General features: G+C 37.8%; 2 protein-coding genes across 19 annotated transcripts in view; both read left to right on the top strand.

Annotated features, from left to right (window-relative positions):
- Positions 1 to 21,620, top strand: part of LOC139960902 (ATP-binding cassette sub-family C member 3-like) — a 132,172-nt gene that overhangs the window by 95,247 nt on the left and 15,305 nt on the right. For 15 of the 18 annotated variants that reach the window (XM_071959587.1, XM_071959581.1, XM_071959582.1 and 12 more), the window contains 8 exons: positions 743 to 877; positions 1,814 to 1,976; positions 3,928 to 3,968; positions 4,582 to 4,803; positions 17,554 to 17,688; positions 18,630 to 18,702; positions 19,440 to 19,542; positions 20,849 to 20,950. In XM_071959587.1, coding sequence (XP_071815688.1) covers positions 3,966 to 3,968; positions 4,582 to 4,803; positions 17,554 to 17,688; positions 18,630 to 18,702; positions 19,440 to 19,542; positions 20,849 to 20,950 — 638 coding nt within the window. In that variant the 5' untranslated portion in view covers positions 743 to 877; positions 1,814 to 1,976; positions 3,928 to 3,965. The remainder of the gene's footprint in view (positions 1 to 742; positions 878 to 1,813; positions 1,977 to 3,927; positions 3,969 to 4,581; positions 4,804 to 17,553; positions 17,689 to 18,629; positions 18,703 to 19,439; positions 19,543 to 20,848; positions 20,951 to 21,620) is intronic. The other 3 variants (XM_071959586.1, XM_071959583.1, XM_071959585.1) reach the window with 2 other exon arrangements.
- On the top strand, positions 6,918 to 12,524 carry LOC139960901 (uncharacterized). The gene is made up of 3 exons (XM_071959569.1): positions 6,918 to 9,865; positions 10,133 to 10,238; positions 10,564 to 12,524. The coding sequence occupies exons 1-3, from the start codon at positions 7,488 to 7,490 to the stop codon at positions 10,792 to 10,794; spliced, it is 2,715 nt and encodes a 904-aa protein (XP_071815670.1). The 5' UTR covers positions 6,918 to 7,487; the 3' UTR covers positions 10,795 to 12,524.

Raw genomic sequence — 21,620 nt, 5'->3', positions numbered from 1 at the left:
GGAGTTACTTCAGTACCCCCTTACCAGTCTCCTTATAATTACATATGCACTCAAATCTACACAAACTGGTTACCTATTAGCACTGTGCCCTCATTGACCCACTATGGGGTGAATGCCCACTTACTCTTCCTTCTGTATTAACAAATCAGTAGACCTGCTAGTTAATTTGTTCGATATCTTTCAATTGGATTGCATATGGTTTAGAGACAGCTAGGTAAGTACTATTGTTTGTAAACCTTGAAACCAAAAAGGTTACCAAAAATAGAAGATGGCTACTGTATATATACAGGCTAAAATTAATTGGTTATTTCTAGTAAATATGATGACTTTACCTATTTTTGAAAAGGAAGACTGTTTGCTATATGTCCATGTCTACACTTTTCTACTGTGCATCTTATCAAATAAATATCGCACACAGGAGATGTAACAGAACTGACCACTTGAAAGCCACTCCCTCCCCTCCTCCTCCTCCCCCTCCTCCTCCTCCCCTCCTCCTCCTCCCTCTCCTCCTCTCTCTTCCTCCTCCTCCTCCTCCTCCTCCTCCTCCTCCTCCTCCTCCTCCTCCTCCTCCTCCTCCTCCTCCTCCTCCTCCTCCTCCTCCTCCTCCTCCTCCCCCCCCCCTCCCCCTCCTCCTTCTCCTCCTCCTCTCTCTTCCCGATGACTGTTAGCTGTTAAGATATGAAACAGTTAATAATTGCTATGATTAAATTACAAAGATCATATTTATTTGTTCTTCCTGTAGCTCTTCATAACGTTTGGAATTCTCGTACAAGTCTTTGGCATATCTGCGTTGCTGGCTCAGTGTATCATTATCATGTTGATCCCCCTGCAGTTCGTCTGTGGATTCTTCATTTCAATATTTCAAAAGAAAAAGAAGGTAAATCATATACTTATTATGTATTAAAAGAGAAAACCTGTGGCGTAGCGACAGGTAATCAGGCTCCGGTGCAAGAGTAAGAGCTGCATGGGCCCCTTCAAACTTGTTTCATTAACTGCACTTCAGCCATAGATGCAAAGAAAAAGTTTTTTCTTGACTGGATCCTTCGGCTCAGCTTTGCAAAACCAGTCCTTTGGGGAGGGGGGTGGGGGTATGCCTAAACTGCCTCATTGCTACGCCGCAGTATGGGAAAACTATCTATCTTCTGTCACTAAGGTTGGAGAAAATAGTGTATTCATCGATTAAGTTAAAAGAAAGATTTGTTGTTAAATTATGACGCTGTTTTGTGTGCTGCATCAATGTGAGGTGGTTAACATGTCAAGACAGTCCCATTTATTTCTAAAAAAAATATCAACTCCAAACTTACACCATATACAATGCATGCATAGGTGTTTATAATGTGTATGGTTTCCATGTAGTGAATCAACATTTAAATTAAAACATAAAATGAATGTGTTGACAGTAATGCATGTTTCCATACATATTTTAACCATGTGATGTACAAACAGCTACACTTACTACTAACACTATAAAGCACAATGGTAATATAGAAGTTCCCATACATTTTGAAACAGACATCAGCACCTAACTTACACCATATGATGTCCAAACATCAGTATCTACAATTTAGTACTTATATGATAATAATAATGCATGCTTTGGCAGATTTATATATATATAAAAATATATACATATATATATATATATATTTTTCCTTGTTAAGTGCTTTTGAATGTTTTGTACAAAATTAGCGCTATATAAATGCAATTATTATTATATATATATATATATATATTTTGCCATATATTTTGAATCAAGTATCATTTACACCATATAAAACATACATTGGCAGTAATATAAATGTTTTCTTTGTAGAAATATGCTGATCTTTGAAGCAGACTATCCAATGAGTTGTTCCACAGTATTAAAACTATCAAAGCTCTGGCCTGGGAGGACACATTCTCTGACAAGATAAGCCATATTCGTCAACAGGAATTAAAATATCTCATTAAGCATCTTTTGGTTTTAGTATTCATATGTAAGTTCCTCCTGCATTCTTTGAAAGAATTTCATATTTGGTCCACTCAACTCTCTTTACATGTCTTATCTCAAATCAAGCACTTGCCGATCTAAGTTTGATTTAATTGAGAGGACACATAGGTAAAATTTCACTGGTGGAGCTAGGGGTATTGGTCAGAGGGGGCGAGAATGGTCTGTAGGGGGTGCTTTTGACACTATCTAAGCGGGGCGCCACCACAGGTTGCAGAGCGTAAAGATTTTTTTGAGTAGAGATACTCCCTAGATCGCCGGAAATGACCCTTTCAGGGCCTTGCTAATTTGCAGATAAACGAAGAATAAATAGCCATTTAGAGCATTTTGTAAGAAAATTACACCAACAAAATGTCAAAAGGTAGATGAGAGCGCAATAAAAAAGTCAATAATCGCGAAAAAGTAAAAAGTGGTAAAAAGCTGAAAAGGGCGCCAGCAGTCCATTTGAGTCCGTCGGGGGGGGGGGGGGCATCTGCCCCCCCTGACTGTATGGACGCTCTGCCACTGTAAAATGTCATTCGTAAATACCAGTTAGTCTTGGCATATATATGGTAAAGTGAGGATAACCTATATAGTTCGTGTTGATACAAACTTAAAATGAAATCTATCATTTGAGAAATACTTTAAATCTTTCCAATTTTATAATAATAATAATATGATAATAATAGGAATTTATAAAGCGCAAAATGCAAAAGCCTCTTAAGCGCTTTAGAGAATATTCTTACTTTAGGACTGGTTATTGATCTTGATCATTATGTTACAATGTTAGTGCATTCGTGATAATTCATGCATCGTTGATGTACCAAGCTGCTTCACGCATTATCAGAACCATAACTACAACCGCCTTATTGCATAATTGATTATGGTAATTAAATTGTCCAAAAATATTCGGAAAATTATAACTAGTGCTTTGTGAGTGCTATGAAAAAAAAAAAAAAACCCACTTCATTTTGTGTTATGTTTACTAAGCGAACCCTGAATGTGAAATTCCTGTTGTACGTGTGTCTGATATTAGTTGTTGAAGGGATAGGGAGGGGCAGGAAGGACTGACCAGTATCATTTTAACAGACACATACCAGTTTCATGTGATAACATACAAACTGCTGGGTGTAGATTTTGGGTCACTTATTGTTACAAACTGTATTTCAACTATGCATAGGGACCTATAATATGTTAAGACAAGCACCAAGTTACTAATGTACTTAAGAAGAATTGCCACATGTCTCTTCATTGTAGTCTTGCTATATGCCAAACCATTTCTGATTCACTGACCACAGTACATTTATTGCTCCATCCTCTGATCTATCTTCTTTATACTATATAATGACTATGTATAGGCCTGCTGAGAATCATTGATTGATTGTAAATAACCCAAAAATCACTATTTAGATGAAGATGTCTTTAAAAGTAATTTGGTTTGTAAGATATAAATTATAGACTATTTAGTATATTGACTTCAAACTTGTATTTTGATAGTAAATCTAAGAAAGATTTTAATAACAATCAATAAGATATGAACATTCATTAGTATCAATACTTTTATACTAAAATCACAATAATATACATCACTGCGAATGAGTTTTGTATAGCCTTCAGGGCCTTGCACAGAACACTTTCAATAATTTGTTCCCTCTGAATCAACTTCTTCTGAGGATGCACACCAAAGCTATAAAGCACAACGGATATCTTATATCTTATGTACATGTATTGAACTGTCTCATCATAACTTAATTTACATTGTATGGGTTTAATTGGTCATAACAGGACATGCAATGCTACACATACCAGTGTATCATTCACAATCGACCCTGCAATCTGTTTATTAGATTAAAGTGGGCACCATCTGCCAGATATCCCAATCTTTGTTCTGCGTAATGTCTACTTATACTCTTTATATATTATCTTTAATATATAAATATATATATTATTATTATTTGCAGTATCTTTCACTACGGTCCTGCCTCTGTTTTTAACTGGTATGGTAAGTCGAATATATATCAAACTTTATAATCTTTGCATGTTTGTAATACACTGGCATGTTTTACTGCTGTATTATATTTAGTTGCATAAAACAAATCAAAGAATGTATAATTTTCTACATAACTTGAAATAAAGTTGGACTATTCAAGTCATTAAATGAATCCCATCGTCAAATTTAATGCTCAATTAGAAATCATCAAATGCTACACAATATCCTCCTTCTTAGCTGTATGTTTGTTAATTTGGGAAATACTTTCCACCACAGTGAAATGAGTGACTCATGAGTACAAAATATGTTTTCCAACTAACTTGCATTGATCATATAACCATTGACCATACCCTGTTATATATCTGTGTAATATACAGTATGCCTGACCTTTGTCCCTACAAAATAAAAATGCATAATAACATCAAATACATATACATATGAAGGTATTTCGATGGAAAGGGTTTGGGGGGGGGGGGAGTGTTCTCTGTTATTGGCTGGAGTGGAGGTGCTGCCAATGAGGGAGAGCCCTATTTGCGGTCCAGTGGGCAAAACCCTGGAAGTGGCTGCGTTTTCAGGTTTGGTGCGATTTTATATTACTTTGTGTTTCTCTTTATTTCATATCTAGATAATTGGACTGTACTCTCATCTCACTGGTATTCCTCTTACGCCGGCCAAGGCATTTTTGGCTCTATCTTTACTAAATCAGCTAGTTACACCATTGGCTGACTTCACCGTCTACATGAATGTTGTACTAAATGCTAAAGTCAGTATCAACAGAATCCTCCGATTCCTGGAGTCTCCTGAAAGATTAATGAAAGAAACGAGTATCCAGGGTGTACCAAATGAGGTACGTCTAGGAAACATCAATTTCCTTTCCCTTTTTTTTTGGTGGTAAAGTGGTGAAGAATGGAAAGATGGATATAAGCTATTATTTGATACTGGAGAGATATTGTACTTAATTTTGACAAGGCTTATAAAAGCTTCTGTTTAACATTTTATTGATTTAAATTCGCCTCTGTGGGAAGTACAGTGTTCCATGTGATATCGGAGTTAGTTTCATCAAACTTCGAAGTTTCAAAAAAAAATTATGTATAATTTAATTTCACATCACTTATGTATCTTAGACCCCAAATTGTGACATAAAATAAAGTGTTTCAAACCTCGCGATATATTTTTCACTTTCCGTTATTCCTTTGTTCAATTCTTGCAAAATTCAACGAAACTCACACTACTTAATACATATCAGTACACATCCTGATTGCAGCTGATCATTATCATGTCATAAAATGCACAAGTAATTCTTGAAAACGTACGTGATGGTTGGTGTCCAAGTGCGTCACGTACGTTTACTTTGCATGTTCACGTATTGTTTCACTGTCGGAATTCTTCCGAGTTCATCTCTATGAGCAAACGCTTTATAGATAAACCCTAGTAGTACTTCCACGAAAATTCCCGCAAAGCACGATTAATAATCGATGTCGCAAAATTCAGATCAACTCTCGTGTCCAAATCGTCACGTACGTTAAACGGCACTGTTCTACGACATGCCTTCAGTGAAATTTATTGATAAATCAGCAATCTACGTTCAATCAATCGATGGTAACCCACGCTACACTTACTTGTCCGCTTGAACTATAAACAACTGTATAGGTGTAACATTGCGTGTGTAGTCCTGGTTTGACTATCGTATCACGTACGTTAAAAATATCTTCGGTGCTAAAAAAAATCAAGTTAAACCACAAGACATGTCATCCATCTGCTTACAATCTTGATGAGGAGAGCAAGGTAAGATATCCATCTTTGTATACTTCCACAAATATGGAAGGATTGTGTTAAAATTTGTCAAAAAAATCGTAGTTTTTGCTAAGACCTTTTCTTGAGTTCTTGCGCACTGATCGTGTCTCTTAATAACGCACGTAAGACAGCTTTATAGTTTTTCAAATAATTTTCAAGAAACTGCCAGAAACTGGCCTAGAATAACGCTAGCCGTTCTAACTGTGCATACATTTTTTTGAAAAGGGCAGCTTTTTCTTTATAATAAATCGCCAGGTATTCTAAGATAGATTACACTCTCGTCGTTCCGTACGTGATATTAGACACCATTAGCGCAAATGTTTTTCGTGTCCTGTCGTAAATACGTTAAACGCATTTCATTTTTTGTTAGGAATTTGTACATGTTTGAAACATAACTGTTAGCTTTTTCAGTCGTTTGATGTATTATTCACTTAAGCAAGGAAGTTTGTAATTTCTGGGCAAAATCATGATAAGTTAATGAATTGCGATGGAAGTTTAGGCCTAGGCTCACGTATGTTATGTCTAGACACCGAAATCGCTTGCATTAATGGTGTCAAACATCACGTACGTAAATTTTTCAAACTATCACCAATTTTCGAGGTAGTGTGGCGAAAAAACTTTTCTCATATAATTTTCAAGTAATCATGTGATTTTGTGTTAACGGTCATCACCTACATAATGAAGTATATCAATTTTAAGATGAAAAGAAGCATCTCTTCACGTACGTTATGCTTAGACAACAGCGTTGTTGTGTCCAAACAAACAAACGTTAAAAAGTTTGTTCATCATCTTCTTGTAACTTAGGGGACAAAACAATTCTAATAAAGCACGGTTATTTTACCATTTTGTATCGTTCTGAATGTTTGAAAGCCCATCAAATTAAGACTACAATTCTAGTGCAGAAGATAGCAGCCTGACAATTAACGTACGTTAGTGAAGACACTTCCGTCTGACCTGTCATTAGATTAGTGTTGGGTCCAGTTAAGCGATGTATATAGCATGTAAACAAACTGCTAGGCTACGTACTTTTCCAAAACGTTTATCGTGAACTGGTCTCGCAGTAACTTATGGTGTTTCAGAGTGACAAATGTACGGCCAAGCACACAAAAGTTGAACTATTTTTCGCATGGACGTTTTTCAGAAAGAAAGGTGGCATTTTTTTTTGGGGGGGGGGTGGGGTTCAATTTTTTTGGGTAAACCATGACAGCATATTTCTGGTGCAGGTGTGATAATAGTCCTGACTGGATAAAGCCAAGCCCTAAATATCGGAGATAATAAATACGTAGTAGCAAAAGATGTCATGTGCAGAGGTTCCTTATCGGTTGTGTTACCTTGCAGTGTTTTTTTCCAAAAGTAAAACAAAATAACTAGTCCTTCTTTACCAAGCTTTTAGAGTAGTTCCTCTTGATGTTTAAGAAGTGTCGCAGTCGTCGGTAGAGAGCTGGTAAAAAAAGGGGGGGGGTGCTAGTATAAATCTGAGCATGTGGTGATGAGAAACTACTTTTTCTTTATGTAGCCAGACCATTACTGATCCAATACTTGGTAGTCAGTTAACCAGTACTAAGCATATAGAATGTTTCAGCTTCAGGTCATTTGGGTTCATCATAGGTTGAAAGTGTGAAAACAATGTTAGCATGATTTCTTAATAAAGGTAGCTGTGACCAATTGTATACTTTGCATGTTGATGCATTATATTGAGCACATCAATCCTTTGCATTAATTCCCACAGTTACCAAAATGAAACTGCGACCAGGTACAAAGGTTAATCCCCCTTCTCTGTCAGAGGAAGTTTTATGTTTACAACCAAAATGTAACAAAACGGGGGCTGAATACCAAAAGGAATACCGACTCAGGTTGAAGGAGTCCAAAGAGAAGAATGATGCCCATCAATACCATGAAAAGATCCGTGCAAAGCTGTGGAGGTTAAATCGCAGTGAGGATGGGAAAACAAATGATCGAGAGTTGAATAGATTGCGGGCAAGAAGGTATAGAGAAAGGAAGAAAGCTGAAGGAAAGAACACGACTAAAGCAACTAAGAAAAAGGTCACAAGGGCTGAGCGACAGATGCAGAAAGAGAAGTGGTGCCTATCAAAGAAAAAGCAAAGAGCACAAATGTCTTCCCAAGCTAAAAGGAGAATGAACGAAAAACGCAGGGCTAAGTATGCAGCCACGAAGGCAGCACTTACACCAGTTGGAAGTTTGACAGTTCCAGCAACCAATGGATTTACCTCATCTACTGCTAAGAGGAAAGCTGTGTCACGATCTTTACGCATTTTGCCAAAAGATTCAGAAAAGTTTGCAGAAGTGGTTAGTGCTTTTGTGAAAAATGCCACCCCAAGGAAGAAGACTGCATTAAAGCAAAGGTTAGTGCTAAGCCCATCACAAAAGAAGAGGCTCGACTTTCTAGCAGAAAATTCTGTGAAGTCTGTGGTCCAAGAGCTAAAGAAGACTCGCACCAAACGGGACTCACAACTTCGTCATCTCCTACATGTAACCACGGCAATCAAGAATAAAGTAAACAAGCGGACTGCTCACAAACAGCTGGGGTTCAGTTGGAACTATTTGAAGAAGCCACATTTTCCACACTTTCAGAACTTAAGAAAGCACAGGACCGATGCATTTTCTACAACAAAAGCCAAAGTGGTCACAGATTTCTACAATCGTGGAGATATTTCTCGTGAAATGCCAGTTCGTGGCAAGACACCATTAAGAGTAATGGAATGTACAACTGCACAGGCATTCACGATTTTCAAGAGAGAGAACCCGGGATTTCGCATTTCCTTCAGCCATTTCCACAAGCTAAGGCCTGCCAAGACAAAACCAATTTCAAAGACTCAGCTTATGCAATGTCTCTGTGAGTATTGTGTAAACATTTCATTCCTTCTTGAAACTTTCAATAAGAATGCTCTCCACTATGGACATAAAGGTGCTATCATTCATGACAAGTACGCAGCATCTGATCTGACGCTATGCAACTACGTGAACAATGTTCCGAGGAAAGAATGTATTGACAGGACCTGTGAAAAGTGCGGCATTGGTAGAGTGGACACCCACGTAGCTTCTCTTCTTGCTGCTCATGGACATGCCCCAGTTGAATGGAAGTCTTGGGAATTAGAAATGAAGGAAAAGGGGAAAAGAATGGGACTGTTAATGAAAAAAGCCTCTCTGTCTGACCTCACTGATGTCCTCAAAGAAAAGCTTGATCCATTTTCTAAACACCTTGTCAACGCTAAATGGCAAGCAATGCAGTTTGACAAATTGAGAAATAATCTCCCTCATTCATGGGTTTTATTTTGCATGGATTATGGCCAGAATTACAACTGCCATTTCCAAGATGAAGCTCAATCTGCTCACTGGTCTTACCAACAAGCTACCATACATCCCATAGTGGCCTATTATCATTGCCCAGATGATCAGTGCTCAGAAGTAACACGAGAGTCTATGGTATTTATTTCTGATGATAGATCTCATGACCATAAGGCTGTGCATCACTTTGTAACCCTAGCGAATGAACACATTTCTCGTCAAGGAGTGCAAATTAATAGAGAGATTCATTTTTCTGATGGAGCTGGTTCTCAATACAAGAACAAAAGCTCTTTCAATGATGCCTCATATGGAGTTAAAGATTACGGATTTCCTGTCGAAAAACATTTCTTTGGTAGCCGGCATGGCAAGGGCCCATGTGATGGAGAGATTGGGGTTCTGAAGAAATGTGCTGCAGTGGCTGTCAAAGGTAGACAAGTCATTATCCGTGATGCCCATGATCTATTCAAGTATGGTCAGAATTTCTTGTCACTTCCCAGAGATGTCCAAGAACATTCACATGCAAAGAGAACCTTCTTCTTTGTGAGGGAAGGAGAAGTTCTAACAGATTTTAGGATGGTTCGTAACAATGACCTGAAGCCGATTCCCCAAACTAGAGCCCTACATTGTTTTATCGGGATAGCACCTAGTGTTGTTACTGCATGTGAAAGAAGCTGTTTTTGTTCAGAATGTACTAGTGGAAAGTATGTCAATTGTAAGGATGCCACCTTTGTTGGAAAGAGAAGTAATTATGCCCTGAAATCTGGTATGAGTCTGGAAATGGCAGATGGTCAAGAAGCTGATGCAACAAGGTTAGTAAAAGTGAATAAACATATAAGTTTGATTCTTTGAAGTATACCTTCTGTACCATCAAGTGATGATACAATTTGCTCTTAAACTACTGTAATCTACATTTCTTTGAGTTGTTAAAGCAATTGCTACAGTAGCTGAGAGGTATCAACAAGATTATCTTTTATATGTGGTCAAGTGACAGTTATGGTATGAACAAGCAGTCGTCACTTAACCACACTGTAACTGTACTTACTGTAGGTTTCCTGTCTCTTCTTTTCATTTCACAGCAGTGAAGCCAATGGTCAAACCAAGCCTACCTATACCTATGCGAAAGGCAGTTTTGTTGCGGTTAAACTGTATGGGAAACAGTCATGTAATGTGTACTTGGCAGAGGTAAGAAAAAGGGTACTTTTCAACTACCAGCTGTAAACTTCAAGTGAAATGTAGTCTACCTATCCAATAAGTTTGAAAAAGGAAATATTTCGGTTAGCAACTATATGTTGTGTGAAAGGGAGTATTAACAGTAATTGTTGAAAACGATGTCAAAACAAAATCATCATATATTTGCTGCCATTCAGACTACCTATCTCTTTGCCGGTTAAAACAACTTTGTGTAAAATTATACTCTATAAACAGGGACTACCATGATCTCTTTGTAAGAAACCATTACGTTCTCATATAAATGTAACTTGTGCTCCTTTCTTGTTCAATACTTTAGGTACTTCAAGAATCTGAAGACGACATCCATGTCAATTTTATGAAAAGATGCGGTGACAACCTTTACAATTGGCCAGCCCAAAGAGATGTTTCTTGGGAACCCCGTGAAAATGTGGTATGCCAGATAGATTTTCCTGATCTCGCCAACAAAAGGGAACAGTTTTGCTTTAAGAAGTCAGATGTGACCATCATCGAAAACCATCTTCGAGTAGAACCATATCAATTTAAATAAGGAAAATCATATTTCAAGTTTCACCAAGTAAATTTCAAACTATTGTGCAGTTAAACATTGAACCAAATTCTGTTCTCATCCCTTTTGAAGTTACTTAAAGCCATTTTTCTCCCATGTTATTCATTGTTGATCCTTTTTATATGTTACATTTGATGTCAAACCTGAGGAAACTATTTGTGATTCCTTGTGTGTGATGCCTCGGCTCATAAACACTCTATCTTAGTGAGTAGATGATCCCTATTGTTTTTCAAAGGTCATTTGAGTTCGACAGAGTTGTCTAAAATCCTTTTAAATGCCATATCTCAAGAAGTGAAGTTGGTAAATTCTAAAATTTTTATATATGTAGCCCTTGGCAAGTATTTGATCGCTATTGTTTTTTATAGATGTTAAGATTCCTTGAATCAATTAGAAGTAAATATGAATAAATATGATCACTTAGGAAGTGAAATATGGTTTGAACTTCATCCTTATATGTAAAGGCATGCATTAATCAATATTTCAATACCACTGCACCTCTGGTCATTTCTGGTCAGCAATATGGGATGTTGCAAAATCCAAAGTCCCTTTTCATATTCGGCATGGAATCACTAAGTCATTTAACATTCTGGTTTACGTTTGACTTGTATCTGTAATACTTTAGTACTTCAGAGTAGCAATATAGAGCATCTTTTCGAAAGAATTTGGTGTCCATCATAACAAGCAGTGTGACGGTAGTACTTCAGAGCATCTTCTCATGATAGTTCAGTGTCCATAATAACAGCAGTGAGATGGCAGTACTTCAGAGCATCTTTTCAACATAGTTCAGTGTCCATCATAACAGTAGTGTCATGGTGGTACTTCAAAGCATCTTCTCATTATAGTTTGGGTCCATGATAACAGCAGTGTGGTGATATGACTTCAGAGCATGTTCTCATTACAGTTTGGTGTCCAACATAACATCAGTGTGATGATATTACTTCAGAGCATCGTCTAATATGTATTTTGGTGTCCACCATCACATACGTAACAAGGTCCATGACAGCTTTTTATTATATTTAGTGACAGTTTATTGTGTCATTGAGTAACTTTTGTGAGGGCAAACACCTTCATTGTGCCTTTCAATATGCTATTTAAATCCTGTCTTTGGCAAACTTTTCTTTTTTTCATTATTGTATATGTAGTACATTGTGTTGTTAACGTATGTTATGGTGTCCTATTTTTTTTCATGTTTATTCAAATTGAAGAGGGTACTACAGAAATGACAATTTCTTATTATTTGTTCTTGCTTCAATCTCTTGCTTTCATCATCTTTGATTCTTATGTAAGTCTTCAGAAAATTGAAATTCCAATACTTTTAGGACACCGAGTCACACGCGTTAACATTTCACCTAGTAAGAGTAAATGGTCCAAAATTTCCTAGTTGTGTTCAAAATTTTATGTCCATAATTGCTGATGTTTTTCTCTATGTATTCAACTTTGAAATAAAAGTGCCCTAATAACAATCCAATGCTTTTCATTTTTGAGCATCGATGTCACACTTTTGTAACCTAATATTGAATACATGCTTATATATTATAGTTGAACTACCTCAGTATCAAACAAATTTGAATTAACTTGGAATTGTATCATATACCTCCGCCCCCCACCCTATCACTTCACTCTATTATACACTTCTTTACTTTCCGTAGATGTAAATGTCTGTTCACTTCCCTGTACCTATCTTTCTCTCAGATATGTTAATGTCCCTTCACTTCCCTCTGACCGTCTTTCTACTCCAAATATGTAAATTTATGTTCCTTCACTTCCCTTAATCCATCTTTACTGCCAATATACTTAGATGTCCCTTCTCTTTCCTATGCCCATATTTTCTCTCCATACATGTAAATGTCCCTTCACATCCCTATATCCATCTTTACTGTATATTAATGTAAACTTCCATTCTCTTCCCTATACCCATCTTTTCTCTCCATATAAATGTCCCTTCACTTCCCAATACCTGTCTTTACTGTCAATATATATGTAAAATCCCTTCTCTTCCCTATACCATTCTTTCCCCTCCATACATGTAAATGTCCCCTCTCTTCTGTATACACATCTTTTCTCTCCATATATAGTTCTTTCACTTCCCTATACCCCTTTGAATGTCCATATGTAAATGTCCCTTCATTTCCCTATACCTTATTTCCCCTCCATATATGTAAAAGTCCCTTCTCTTCCCTTTGCCCATTTTATCTCTCCATACTTGTTAATGTCCCTTCACTTCTCGATACCCGTATTTACTGCCCATATATGAAAATTTCCCTCCACTTCACTATGCCCATCTTATCTCTCCATATATTTTAGTGTCCCTTTTCTTCCCTGTACCTATCTTTTCTCTACATATATGTAAATTTCCCTTCCCTATACCCATCTTTACTGTCCATACTTGTAAATGTCCCTTCACTTCCCTGAACACTCTTTCCTCTCCATAAATATAAATGTCCCTTTTCTTACATATGTATACGCATATTTCTCTCCATATATGTAAAAGTCCCTTCTCTTCCCTTTACCCTTCTTTCATTTAAAATATGTAAATGTCCCCTCACTTTTCTATAAACATCTTTTCTCTCCATATATATTACAGTAATGGCCTTTCACTTCCCTATACCCGTCTTGAATGTCCATATATATATTAATGTCCCTTCACTTCCCTAAACATTTCTTCTCCATATAGATAATGTCCCTTTTCTTTTCTCTACAAAAATGTCCCTTCACTTCCCGATACCCATATTTACTGTCCATATAAGTAAATGTCCCTTCTCTTCCCTATAACCTACCTTTTCTCTCCATTTATGTTTATGTCCCTTCTTTTCCCTATACCCATCTTTTTACTCCATATGTAAATGTACCTTCACTTCCCTATACTTCCCTTTACCATCTTTCCCATCTTTTCTCTCCATATATGTAAATGTCCCTTCTCTTCATGGGCGTCAATCCAGGGGGGGACGGGGGGACACGTCCCCCCCACATTTCGATGGATGGGGGAAACAATATCAAATGTCCCCCCCACACATTTGGAAAAAGAGTAGTGTCATGGCTCTATTTGGTTACGGCTTACACATCTTAGGCTTCATATCCTCGAATATCACTCAATGTTGCTGAATGGAGAATTCCACCCAGATCTCGTGAGTTGGTACCCTGAGCTCTCCAAAAATCTTAAGCTTAGTCTGCCTTTCTCTCGAGGCCAGTTCCATTCGTCGTCGGTTGAAGGGTATAGACAAATATTCAAGTCGATGAATCCAGCGGTACGGACTATGTTTGGTGAAGTCGAAGCTCTCTTGCGGTTGCTCCTCGTCTCCTCCGCCAGTTCGACGGAAGCCGAGAGATCTTTTAGTGCTCTGAGGCGTTTGAAGACAAGGCTACGGAGCACCATGACTCTACAGAGGCTGAACCATGTGATCGTGTTCCATATTCACCGCACAGGGACGTCGTTAGAGGGGGTGTGGGGGTGTCTCACCCCCAAACTTGGTAAAACTGACGCTAGTTGGAAAATTGGAGTGCGACAGTTGGAATTTTTAAAAATTTCGGTCAAAATTGACCTTTAACCTGTCATATTTACCACGTTTTCCTTGCCACATTGGGAAATTGTATCTCGCGATTCTTATACTCCACCGTACAAACTTCGTGTGATTTTGAATACTACAAAAAAATGCCTAATAGAGCTACCGTCATAGGCGTAGGAGCCCAATTTGATTTGTGCATTTGCGCATTCCACATGATAATGTGCATATCATACAGGCATGCATCGGTTTTTACATCGCATGCAAATAGCATACAATCATTTTCCGTCTTATTACCCTTCCGTATTGGTGAGAATTGTTGGGTAATAATAATATCAGTTTAACCAATGAAAAACACATTGCAAATTATCTTTCTTTCAGTAGGTGCCCAAAAGCTATCAGCATATTGCCCGAATTTCAAAAAAATATTTGGTTGGGGTGGGGGGGGCAATAAGTTTGTGAAATGAGTGCCAGTGGGTACAAATGTATCGCAACAAGTTCGTAACAGAAGTGCTGTCGCGAAAGATTGGGTTTTCTGACTGACACTGACCATATCGTTGACGAGTAGCGCGAGAGTGGGGCGTACAAAGCAGCAGTCGGAATTTTCTGGCTTCAAAACCGATTTTCAGCCACTACAACCCCCCCCCCCCCAATCATCAGGCCTTAGCTACCCTGGGTACATGGTGGTTACATAGTACGCTCCGACCAGAATTCACCCGATAACCAGATGCAGATCCACCTAGCAACCGAGGTAACTTGCTTGAGGACTCCAACGAACAATTTTAAATTATTAATAATGGCGTATGAGGAAATGCACCATTTTGTGGTATGACTCCCAGGACGGAAAGTCGAGAAACTCACATGCAGTCGCTGCGGATAGCTTCCTTCGCCTTTATGTCCGGGGAAATTTTGGGACATCGTTCCTATAGACCAGGGGTGAGCAACCTGCGGGCCAAATGCGGCCCGCCAGTGATTTTTTTGCGGCCCGTGAGATGTCTCAAGAAAAAGAAAAAAATCAATCTATTTTGCATCATCACCAAAAACGAGCTAGCTGCTTAGAATTTATCTGCACTAATGATGCTGTCAGGGCGGTCTATTATCACCATTAATTATCAACTGGACTGTATTGACATTATGGTTTTGTGAATACAGATTAAGTACACACACCTATTGCTTGAACGTCCTCGGAATCAAAGGTTTGAAATCAACAGCAGGTCGTTGGTTAGGTGCGGCCCTGTCAATCTTTCACTCCTAAAATCTGGCCCATTCATTCAAAAGGTTGCACACCCCTGCAATAGGCCTATATCTTAGGCCCTGTGGCGTCGTGCCCATTGGGGCCCGGGGGCACAGACCCCCCCCCCAAATTTTGTCAAAGGTGTCATTAAATTTTGTCATAATTTAAAAAAAAGTGTTTTCGAAATCGAAAAGTAGACTAAATATTCAATTGCTCTGTTATGGTCGTTGCGGATTTTCCACACACTTCAAAGACGAAATATCGGGATTAGTAATGCCATTACCTTTGAATATGTTTGTCCTAAGCTCGCGTTTGATACAGTCTCAATTAACCTGGAAAATAATCACTTCGTTGTCGAGCGTTTTACCTTAGGTTTCGCTACTTTCGCTTTTTCTGCCCATGTTTTCAAACGGCATAGCTTTTTCTTCACCCAGTCACCACTTCTCACGGGCATGGGCGGTGCTCATGGATCAGCCAACACAAAAATGTTTCGATATCTTAAATTTTGGGCGCTTCTGGGAGACGGGGAATTGGTAAACTGAGGAATAAATGACGATCACTTCCTTCGAGAATATTTCCCAAAATAAAAAATTGCCAGAAATTTTTATCAATTTTAGGGGTGTTGCTTACTGCCATAATGCACGGGAAGTGCCGTTTCCTGCAATCTGAGGGGTCTGCCAGAAGAAAAATTTTCTTGTACGCTGCGCGCCAACCGATGGTGGCGCTCCGCTTAGATAGTACTTACGGCCGGAATACTCGAATCGATTACGTCCCCCCCATGTTTCAAATCGGATTGACGCCCCTGCTTCTCTTCCCTATACCAATCTTTTCTACAAATTGATATGTCCCTATACTTCCCTATACCCATCTTTACTGTCCATATAAATGTCCCTTCTCTTCCCATATACCCGTTTTTACCGTCCATATATATAATTGTCCCTTCCCTATACCCATCTTTTCTCTACATATATATAAATGTCACTTCTCTTCCCATTACCCATCATTTCTCTTCATATATGTAAATGTCCCTTCTCTTCCCTATACCTATCTTTTCTACAAATTTATATAAATGTCCCTATACCTCCCGGTACCCATCTTTACTGTCCATATAAATGTCCCTTCTCTTCCCTATACCCATCATTTCTCTTCATATATGTAAATGTCCCTTCTCTTCCCTATACCTATCTTTTCTACAAATTTATATAAATGTCCCTATACCTCCCGGTACCCATCTTTACTGTCCATATAAATTTCCCTTTTCTTCCCTATGCCCATCTTTTGTCTCCATATATCCAAATATATCCCTTCTCTTCCCTCTATGCAACTTTTCTCTCCATATATTTAATATTCCTTCAGTTCCCTTTACCCGTCTTTACTGTCCATATATATAATCGTCTCTTCCCTTCCTTATACCATTCTTTTATCACCATGTAGGTAAATGTCCCTTCTCTTCCCAATAACCATCTTTTGTCTCCATTTATGTAAATGTCCCTTCTCTGCCCAATAACCATCTTTTCTCTCCAGATATGTAAATGTCCCTTCACTTCCCTATACCCATCTTTACTGACCTGTCTCCACAAAATCAAGCACATCTGTACTACACAGTCAGCTGTCCTATTTGTTTCAACCGTCAACAAAATTGCCCTTTTTTAGATGAGTTTTTAGACTGAGTCTTGGCTCGAATTAATGATTTTTCTTTTACTAGTTATGCATTCGAGTATACAAACAATGTGCCCATTAATTCAGGTTGGGAAGTATTGTAATGGCTTGTAAGATATGATTTGTGGACAGGTGGAATGAGGTGCACAAACAGATTGTTATAGCTTTATTTACTCAGGATAACTCCAATGCTTTGCAGTAAATCAAATTGCATGCTCAACTTGGCATGAAGATATCAAAATGTATGAATACTAAGAGCTCGAACCTTGCAAATTAAAGGTATATTAAACAAATATATATATTGCATTTCTCCCCCCCCCCCCTCCCACTTTGTTCTTGATAACTAAGGGCGACTCAACTAGTGATGCCAGTAATGGGAACACTACTATCTCTGAGAAAACGCCATTAATGAGCCTTGATTCGGAGAGGAGAACTGAGAGGAATTTCATCTCAGAAGAAGATGAAGATGAGTTTGTTTTCCAGGTACAAAGAACACAGCATAAGAGTAACCAGTCTGAACCGTACAAGCAGAATAGACAAACTACTTGGTTACTCCATAATAACATTTTTAAGTTGATACAGTGGAATACCAGTTTGTTGGTGCTATTTTTTGGTCAGAAGGTGAGGGGTGGAGGATCAAATAAAACTAATATTCTATTCCTATTGAATTAGAAACTCTTTGTTTCAAAACGCTAGATGTTCAAGTAACGATATAGAACCTGTTTTCGTTGCAATTTGCCTTTAGAAGACGTTCCTGATAGGATCGAAACGTCAGGCCCTCTATTACTTGTACTTCTACCTACACCAGCTTTATGCAGTAGATAAGCAGTGTGTTAACAGTTTGTTTTTTCCCTTTGAGGGAAGAGAATTTGTCTATTTTTGTTTGCTGTTGCTGATGCTGTTATTTCATTCATATGGGAGTGGGAGAGGGACAGAGGTGCTTTTGGGGATTTATTCTCCTCACAGAATAAAATAATGAAGGTGGGGGGGGGGGGGCGAGGAAACAGAATAATTACAAAGAATCATAAATATATTCTTAAATTATTGTAAAACATGTACTGTAGTTGTGGAAATACCTAAAAAAAATGCTTTCAACATTGCCGTTTCAAACATAGCAAAATGTTGCACCATTTTGTATCTAACTTCACCCCTGTTCATTTTGCTACCCCTCCTCCTATCCCTATAGGGCATAACATCTTACCCTGCCCCAGTGCTTTATTCGTGGTTATTGCACTCTTGGAGATGGACAGATTAAACAAGTATTCCTTTTATGTTGATGTATGGAAGCGCTTGTTTTTTCATTTCTAAAGTTTTTGTTTCAAACGTGGGGTGTTCTTGGAAATGTAAGAGGCAGTGTTGAATCTTGCTCTTGGTGCTGTTGTCTGTCACTTAATGTCTTTTTCATTTTGTCTTGAATTATCTAGCTTCAACACGGATATTTCTGTACTGCTGACGAAACGGTACTCCTGAGGAATGTTGACGTTACCATACCACGAGGTAAGTTTTGTATCAAGTAGCTTGATGTTACTGTGTAGGTAATTAAGACGCATTAATTCTTTCTGTTGAAAGTTTCGTTTTGTACAGCAAACGTACAACTGGGGAGGTATGGGGGTTGGGAAAGATATTTATTGGTCACAAACTCAGTGAAGTATACACAACTATTTGACAAACATATACTTTCCTTGTAAATGATACCTTATAAAGACAACAATAAAAGACTTAACGAAAACAAATATAGGGCTCTGTTGAATAATTGTTGAATAATACAATATTTTTTGGTCATAAGCCTCTGCAGATCGAGTTAGAGAGATTGATTTCAAATGATACATCATTTAAAAAAAAATATAATATGCAAATTGTAACGTTCCATATCCAGTTCTTAGCTTTTTTTTCTATATTTTTTTTTATGATCATTCAATCAAGAGTCCAAACAATGTACAATCCATAATAATATATACATTATGACCATTAGTCAATATCATCAACAACAACAAATAAATAATTTAACTTCAAATAAAGATTTCCGGTTATGCCATCTGATATCAAAGGCAGTTTGCTTACAATTAGTTTTATACATAAACTTTTCCTTGTAGAAAAAATTCTTTAAATCAATTTTACCATAGCTAAAGGAAGGTCTCTCATTTTTAACCTTACTTTTGTAAACACAAAATTTCAGAACCAGTTCGTAGTTCACTAAAACGTTACCTATTCTTTCTCTGTTTCTTCATATCAAGGTGGTCTGACCCTGTTGATGAGCTCAGTTGGGAGTGGTAAATCATCTCTGCTACTGGCATTAATTGAAGAACTCACCTTGACTGCAGGGGTGTATAAAGGAAGGTAATGCAAACAATGGGAACAATAGTCAGGTATTTATTTTAATTGTGAACTTAAACAGAACAATGTTCCAATAAAAATGATCATGAGTGCATCATTAATTGGCCGACATATACATATAAGTAATTGGCCGACATTTGTTATGCGTCAGTGTGTTTGAGATGAGCTCGAATGAGGAATCAATGTGTCGGCAGGGATTTGGATGTTCAAGATGTTGGAAGAAATAGGGAATTTCATAAACAATACCGCAAAATCGTTTACAAAGTAATCGTACCATAAAATATTGTTGGTTCTTATGAGTGACTTTATCACTGGTTCTTTGATAGCTGGTCACACACAATCATTCACCCAAGAAATGGAGTATCCATGCATGGTGCAGCTTGACTTGTACAGCTTTATATCACTGATAGTATATGAATGGATGTATTTAACCTGACAGGTAGATTCCTCCATGGTCTGTCTGTGTAATGATACTTCCTCTGCTCTGTCACACAGCAGTCTGTTGATGATAGGCTGCAGGCCAATTCTAGGTTCCTGTCAGTGGCGGAGCGTCCATACAGTCAGAGGGGGCTGATGCCCTCCCTGACGGACTCAAATGGACTGCTGACGCCCTTTTCAGCTTTTTACCACTTTTTACTTATTCGCAATTATTGACTTTTTTATTGCGCTCTCAAATACCTATTGACATTTGTAACATTTGGTGTAATTTCTGACAAAATGGCGATGACACCTATTTATTCTACGTTTATCTGCAAATTAGCAAGGCCCGGAAAGGGTCATTTCCGGAAAAAATTCTGTTCGCTCCGCGCCAACCTGTGGTGGCGCTCCGCTTAGATAGTGTCTGAAAGCGCCCCTAGAGACCATTCTCACTCCCCCCCCCCCTGACCAAAACCCTTGGCTCCGCCACCGGTTCTTGTCGTTCAAGGAAACCTGGACAAGTTTAAATGCAACAGAGATTAAAGGCTGTGTGCATAGTGCTGACAAATCAGTTACTTGTACACACCCAATTTCATCTGTGATCTTAATTTATAGCCACCTGTCTCTCCTTCGTTATCTTTTACCTTTCACTATAAGTTTGACAGGTTAGATATAGTGGAGATGAAACTAGTACATGAATTTCTTTTTTCTCTGAAATACTCAACCATTACAATGTTTGCTTTCCTACAGTGTCAGTGTATGCTGTGCCGCTACACTTTCCCTCCACCCCATGGTCCACCCCATTAATAACCAATGTTTTTTCTTTGTCAATTAGCTTTATTCTTTTGTATTTTTACGTTCTAATTTCAAGTGGTGTTTCTATTCTTCTCAGACACAATCTTTCATCAGTTGCCTATTGTCCTCAGAGAGCAGACATTTTGAATGCAACCCTCAGGGAAAACATTCTCTTTGGTCGCCCATATGATGAAAGGCGGTGAGAGTATGATCAATGATCCTTATTTGTTAATTTTGGATGTTTAAGTTAATTTTACTGATGGTGACTAATTTAATGTTCTCATTCACTTAAAAAATTGTGAAAAGATATAACTTAGTTACACATCACAGCTTTGTAAACAAACTTAAAATTCAGAGTTTTAAATCTAATAAAGAAATCCAAAATGGCTTCCATATCATTGCATTTGAAATCTTTGTTTTGTTTATTTATCCAATACTACATATCGGAGGGTCAAAATCATACTCTTTTCCCCAGATGTAACCCTTGAGGGCCACTGAATCCCCTTTACTTAGGAGTAAAGCCCACAGTAGGGTTTAATACTTCCACAAATAGTCTACCAGTACAAACTTTGTTATTAGGTTACATTTAGCTGAATTAGCAAGGAAATTACAAATGATATTGGTGTCCTGCAGTGCTATTTACTATGTGCTGTATACTTTAACTATTGTTTATTTGCATTTTATTATTTGTCTCATTAATTTATTCATCACTAGGCAATTTTAATGCCCTCTGTAATTCAGATCAGTTTATTTGAAGTTCTTTAACTTTTCATATAACAGAATGACAAAATTAAAAAAGCCTTTGTGGTCTTTGCAAGTAAATCACTCACAACATCTTTGCATTAAACAGAACTTTCTAAATTTACTCT

The sequence above is a fragment of the Apostichopus japonicus genome, chromosome 20 (assembly GCF_037975245.1).
Source record: "Apostichopus japonicus isolate 1M-3 chromosome 20, ASM3797524v1, whole genome shotgun sequence".
Classification (NCBI taxonomy): Eukaryota; Metazoa; Echinodermata; class Holothuroidea; order Aspidochirotida; family Stichopodidae; genus Apostichopus; species Apostichopus japonicus.
Note: the sequence above shows the minus strand (reverse complement) of the source record. Positions and strands in the feature narration are given on the sequence as shown.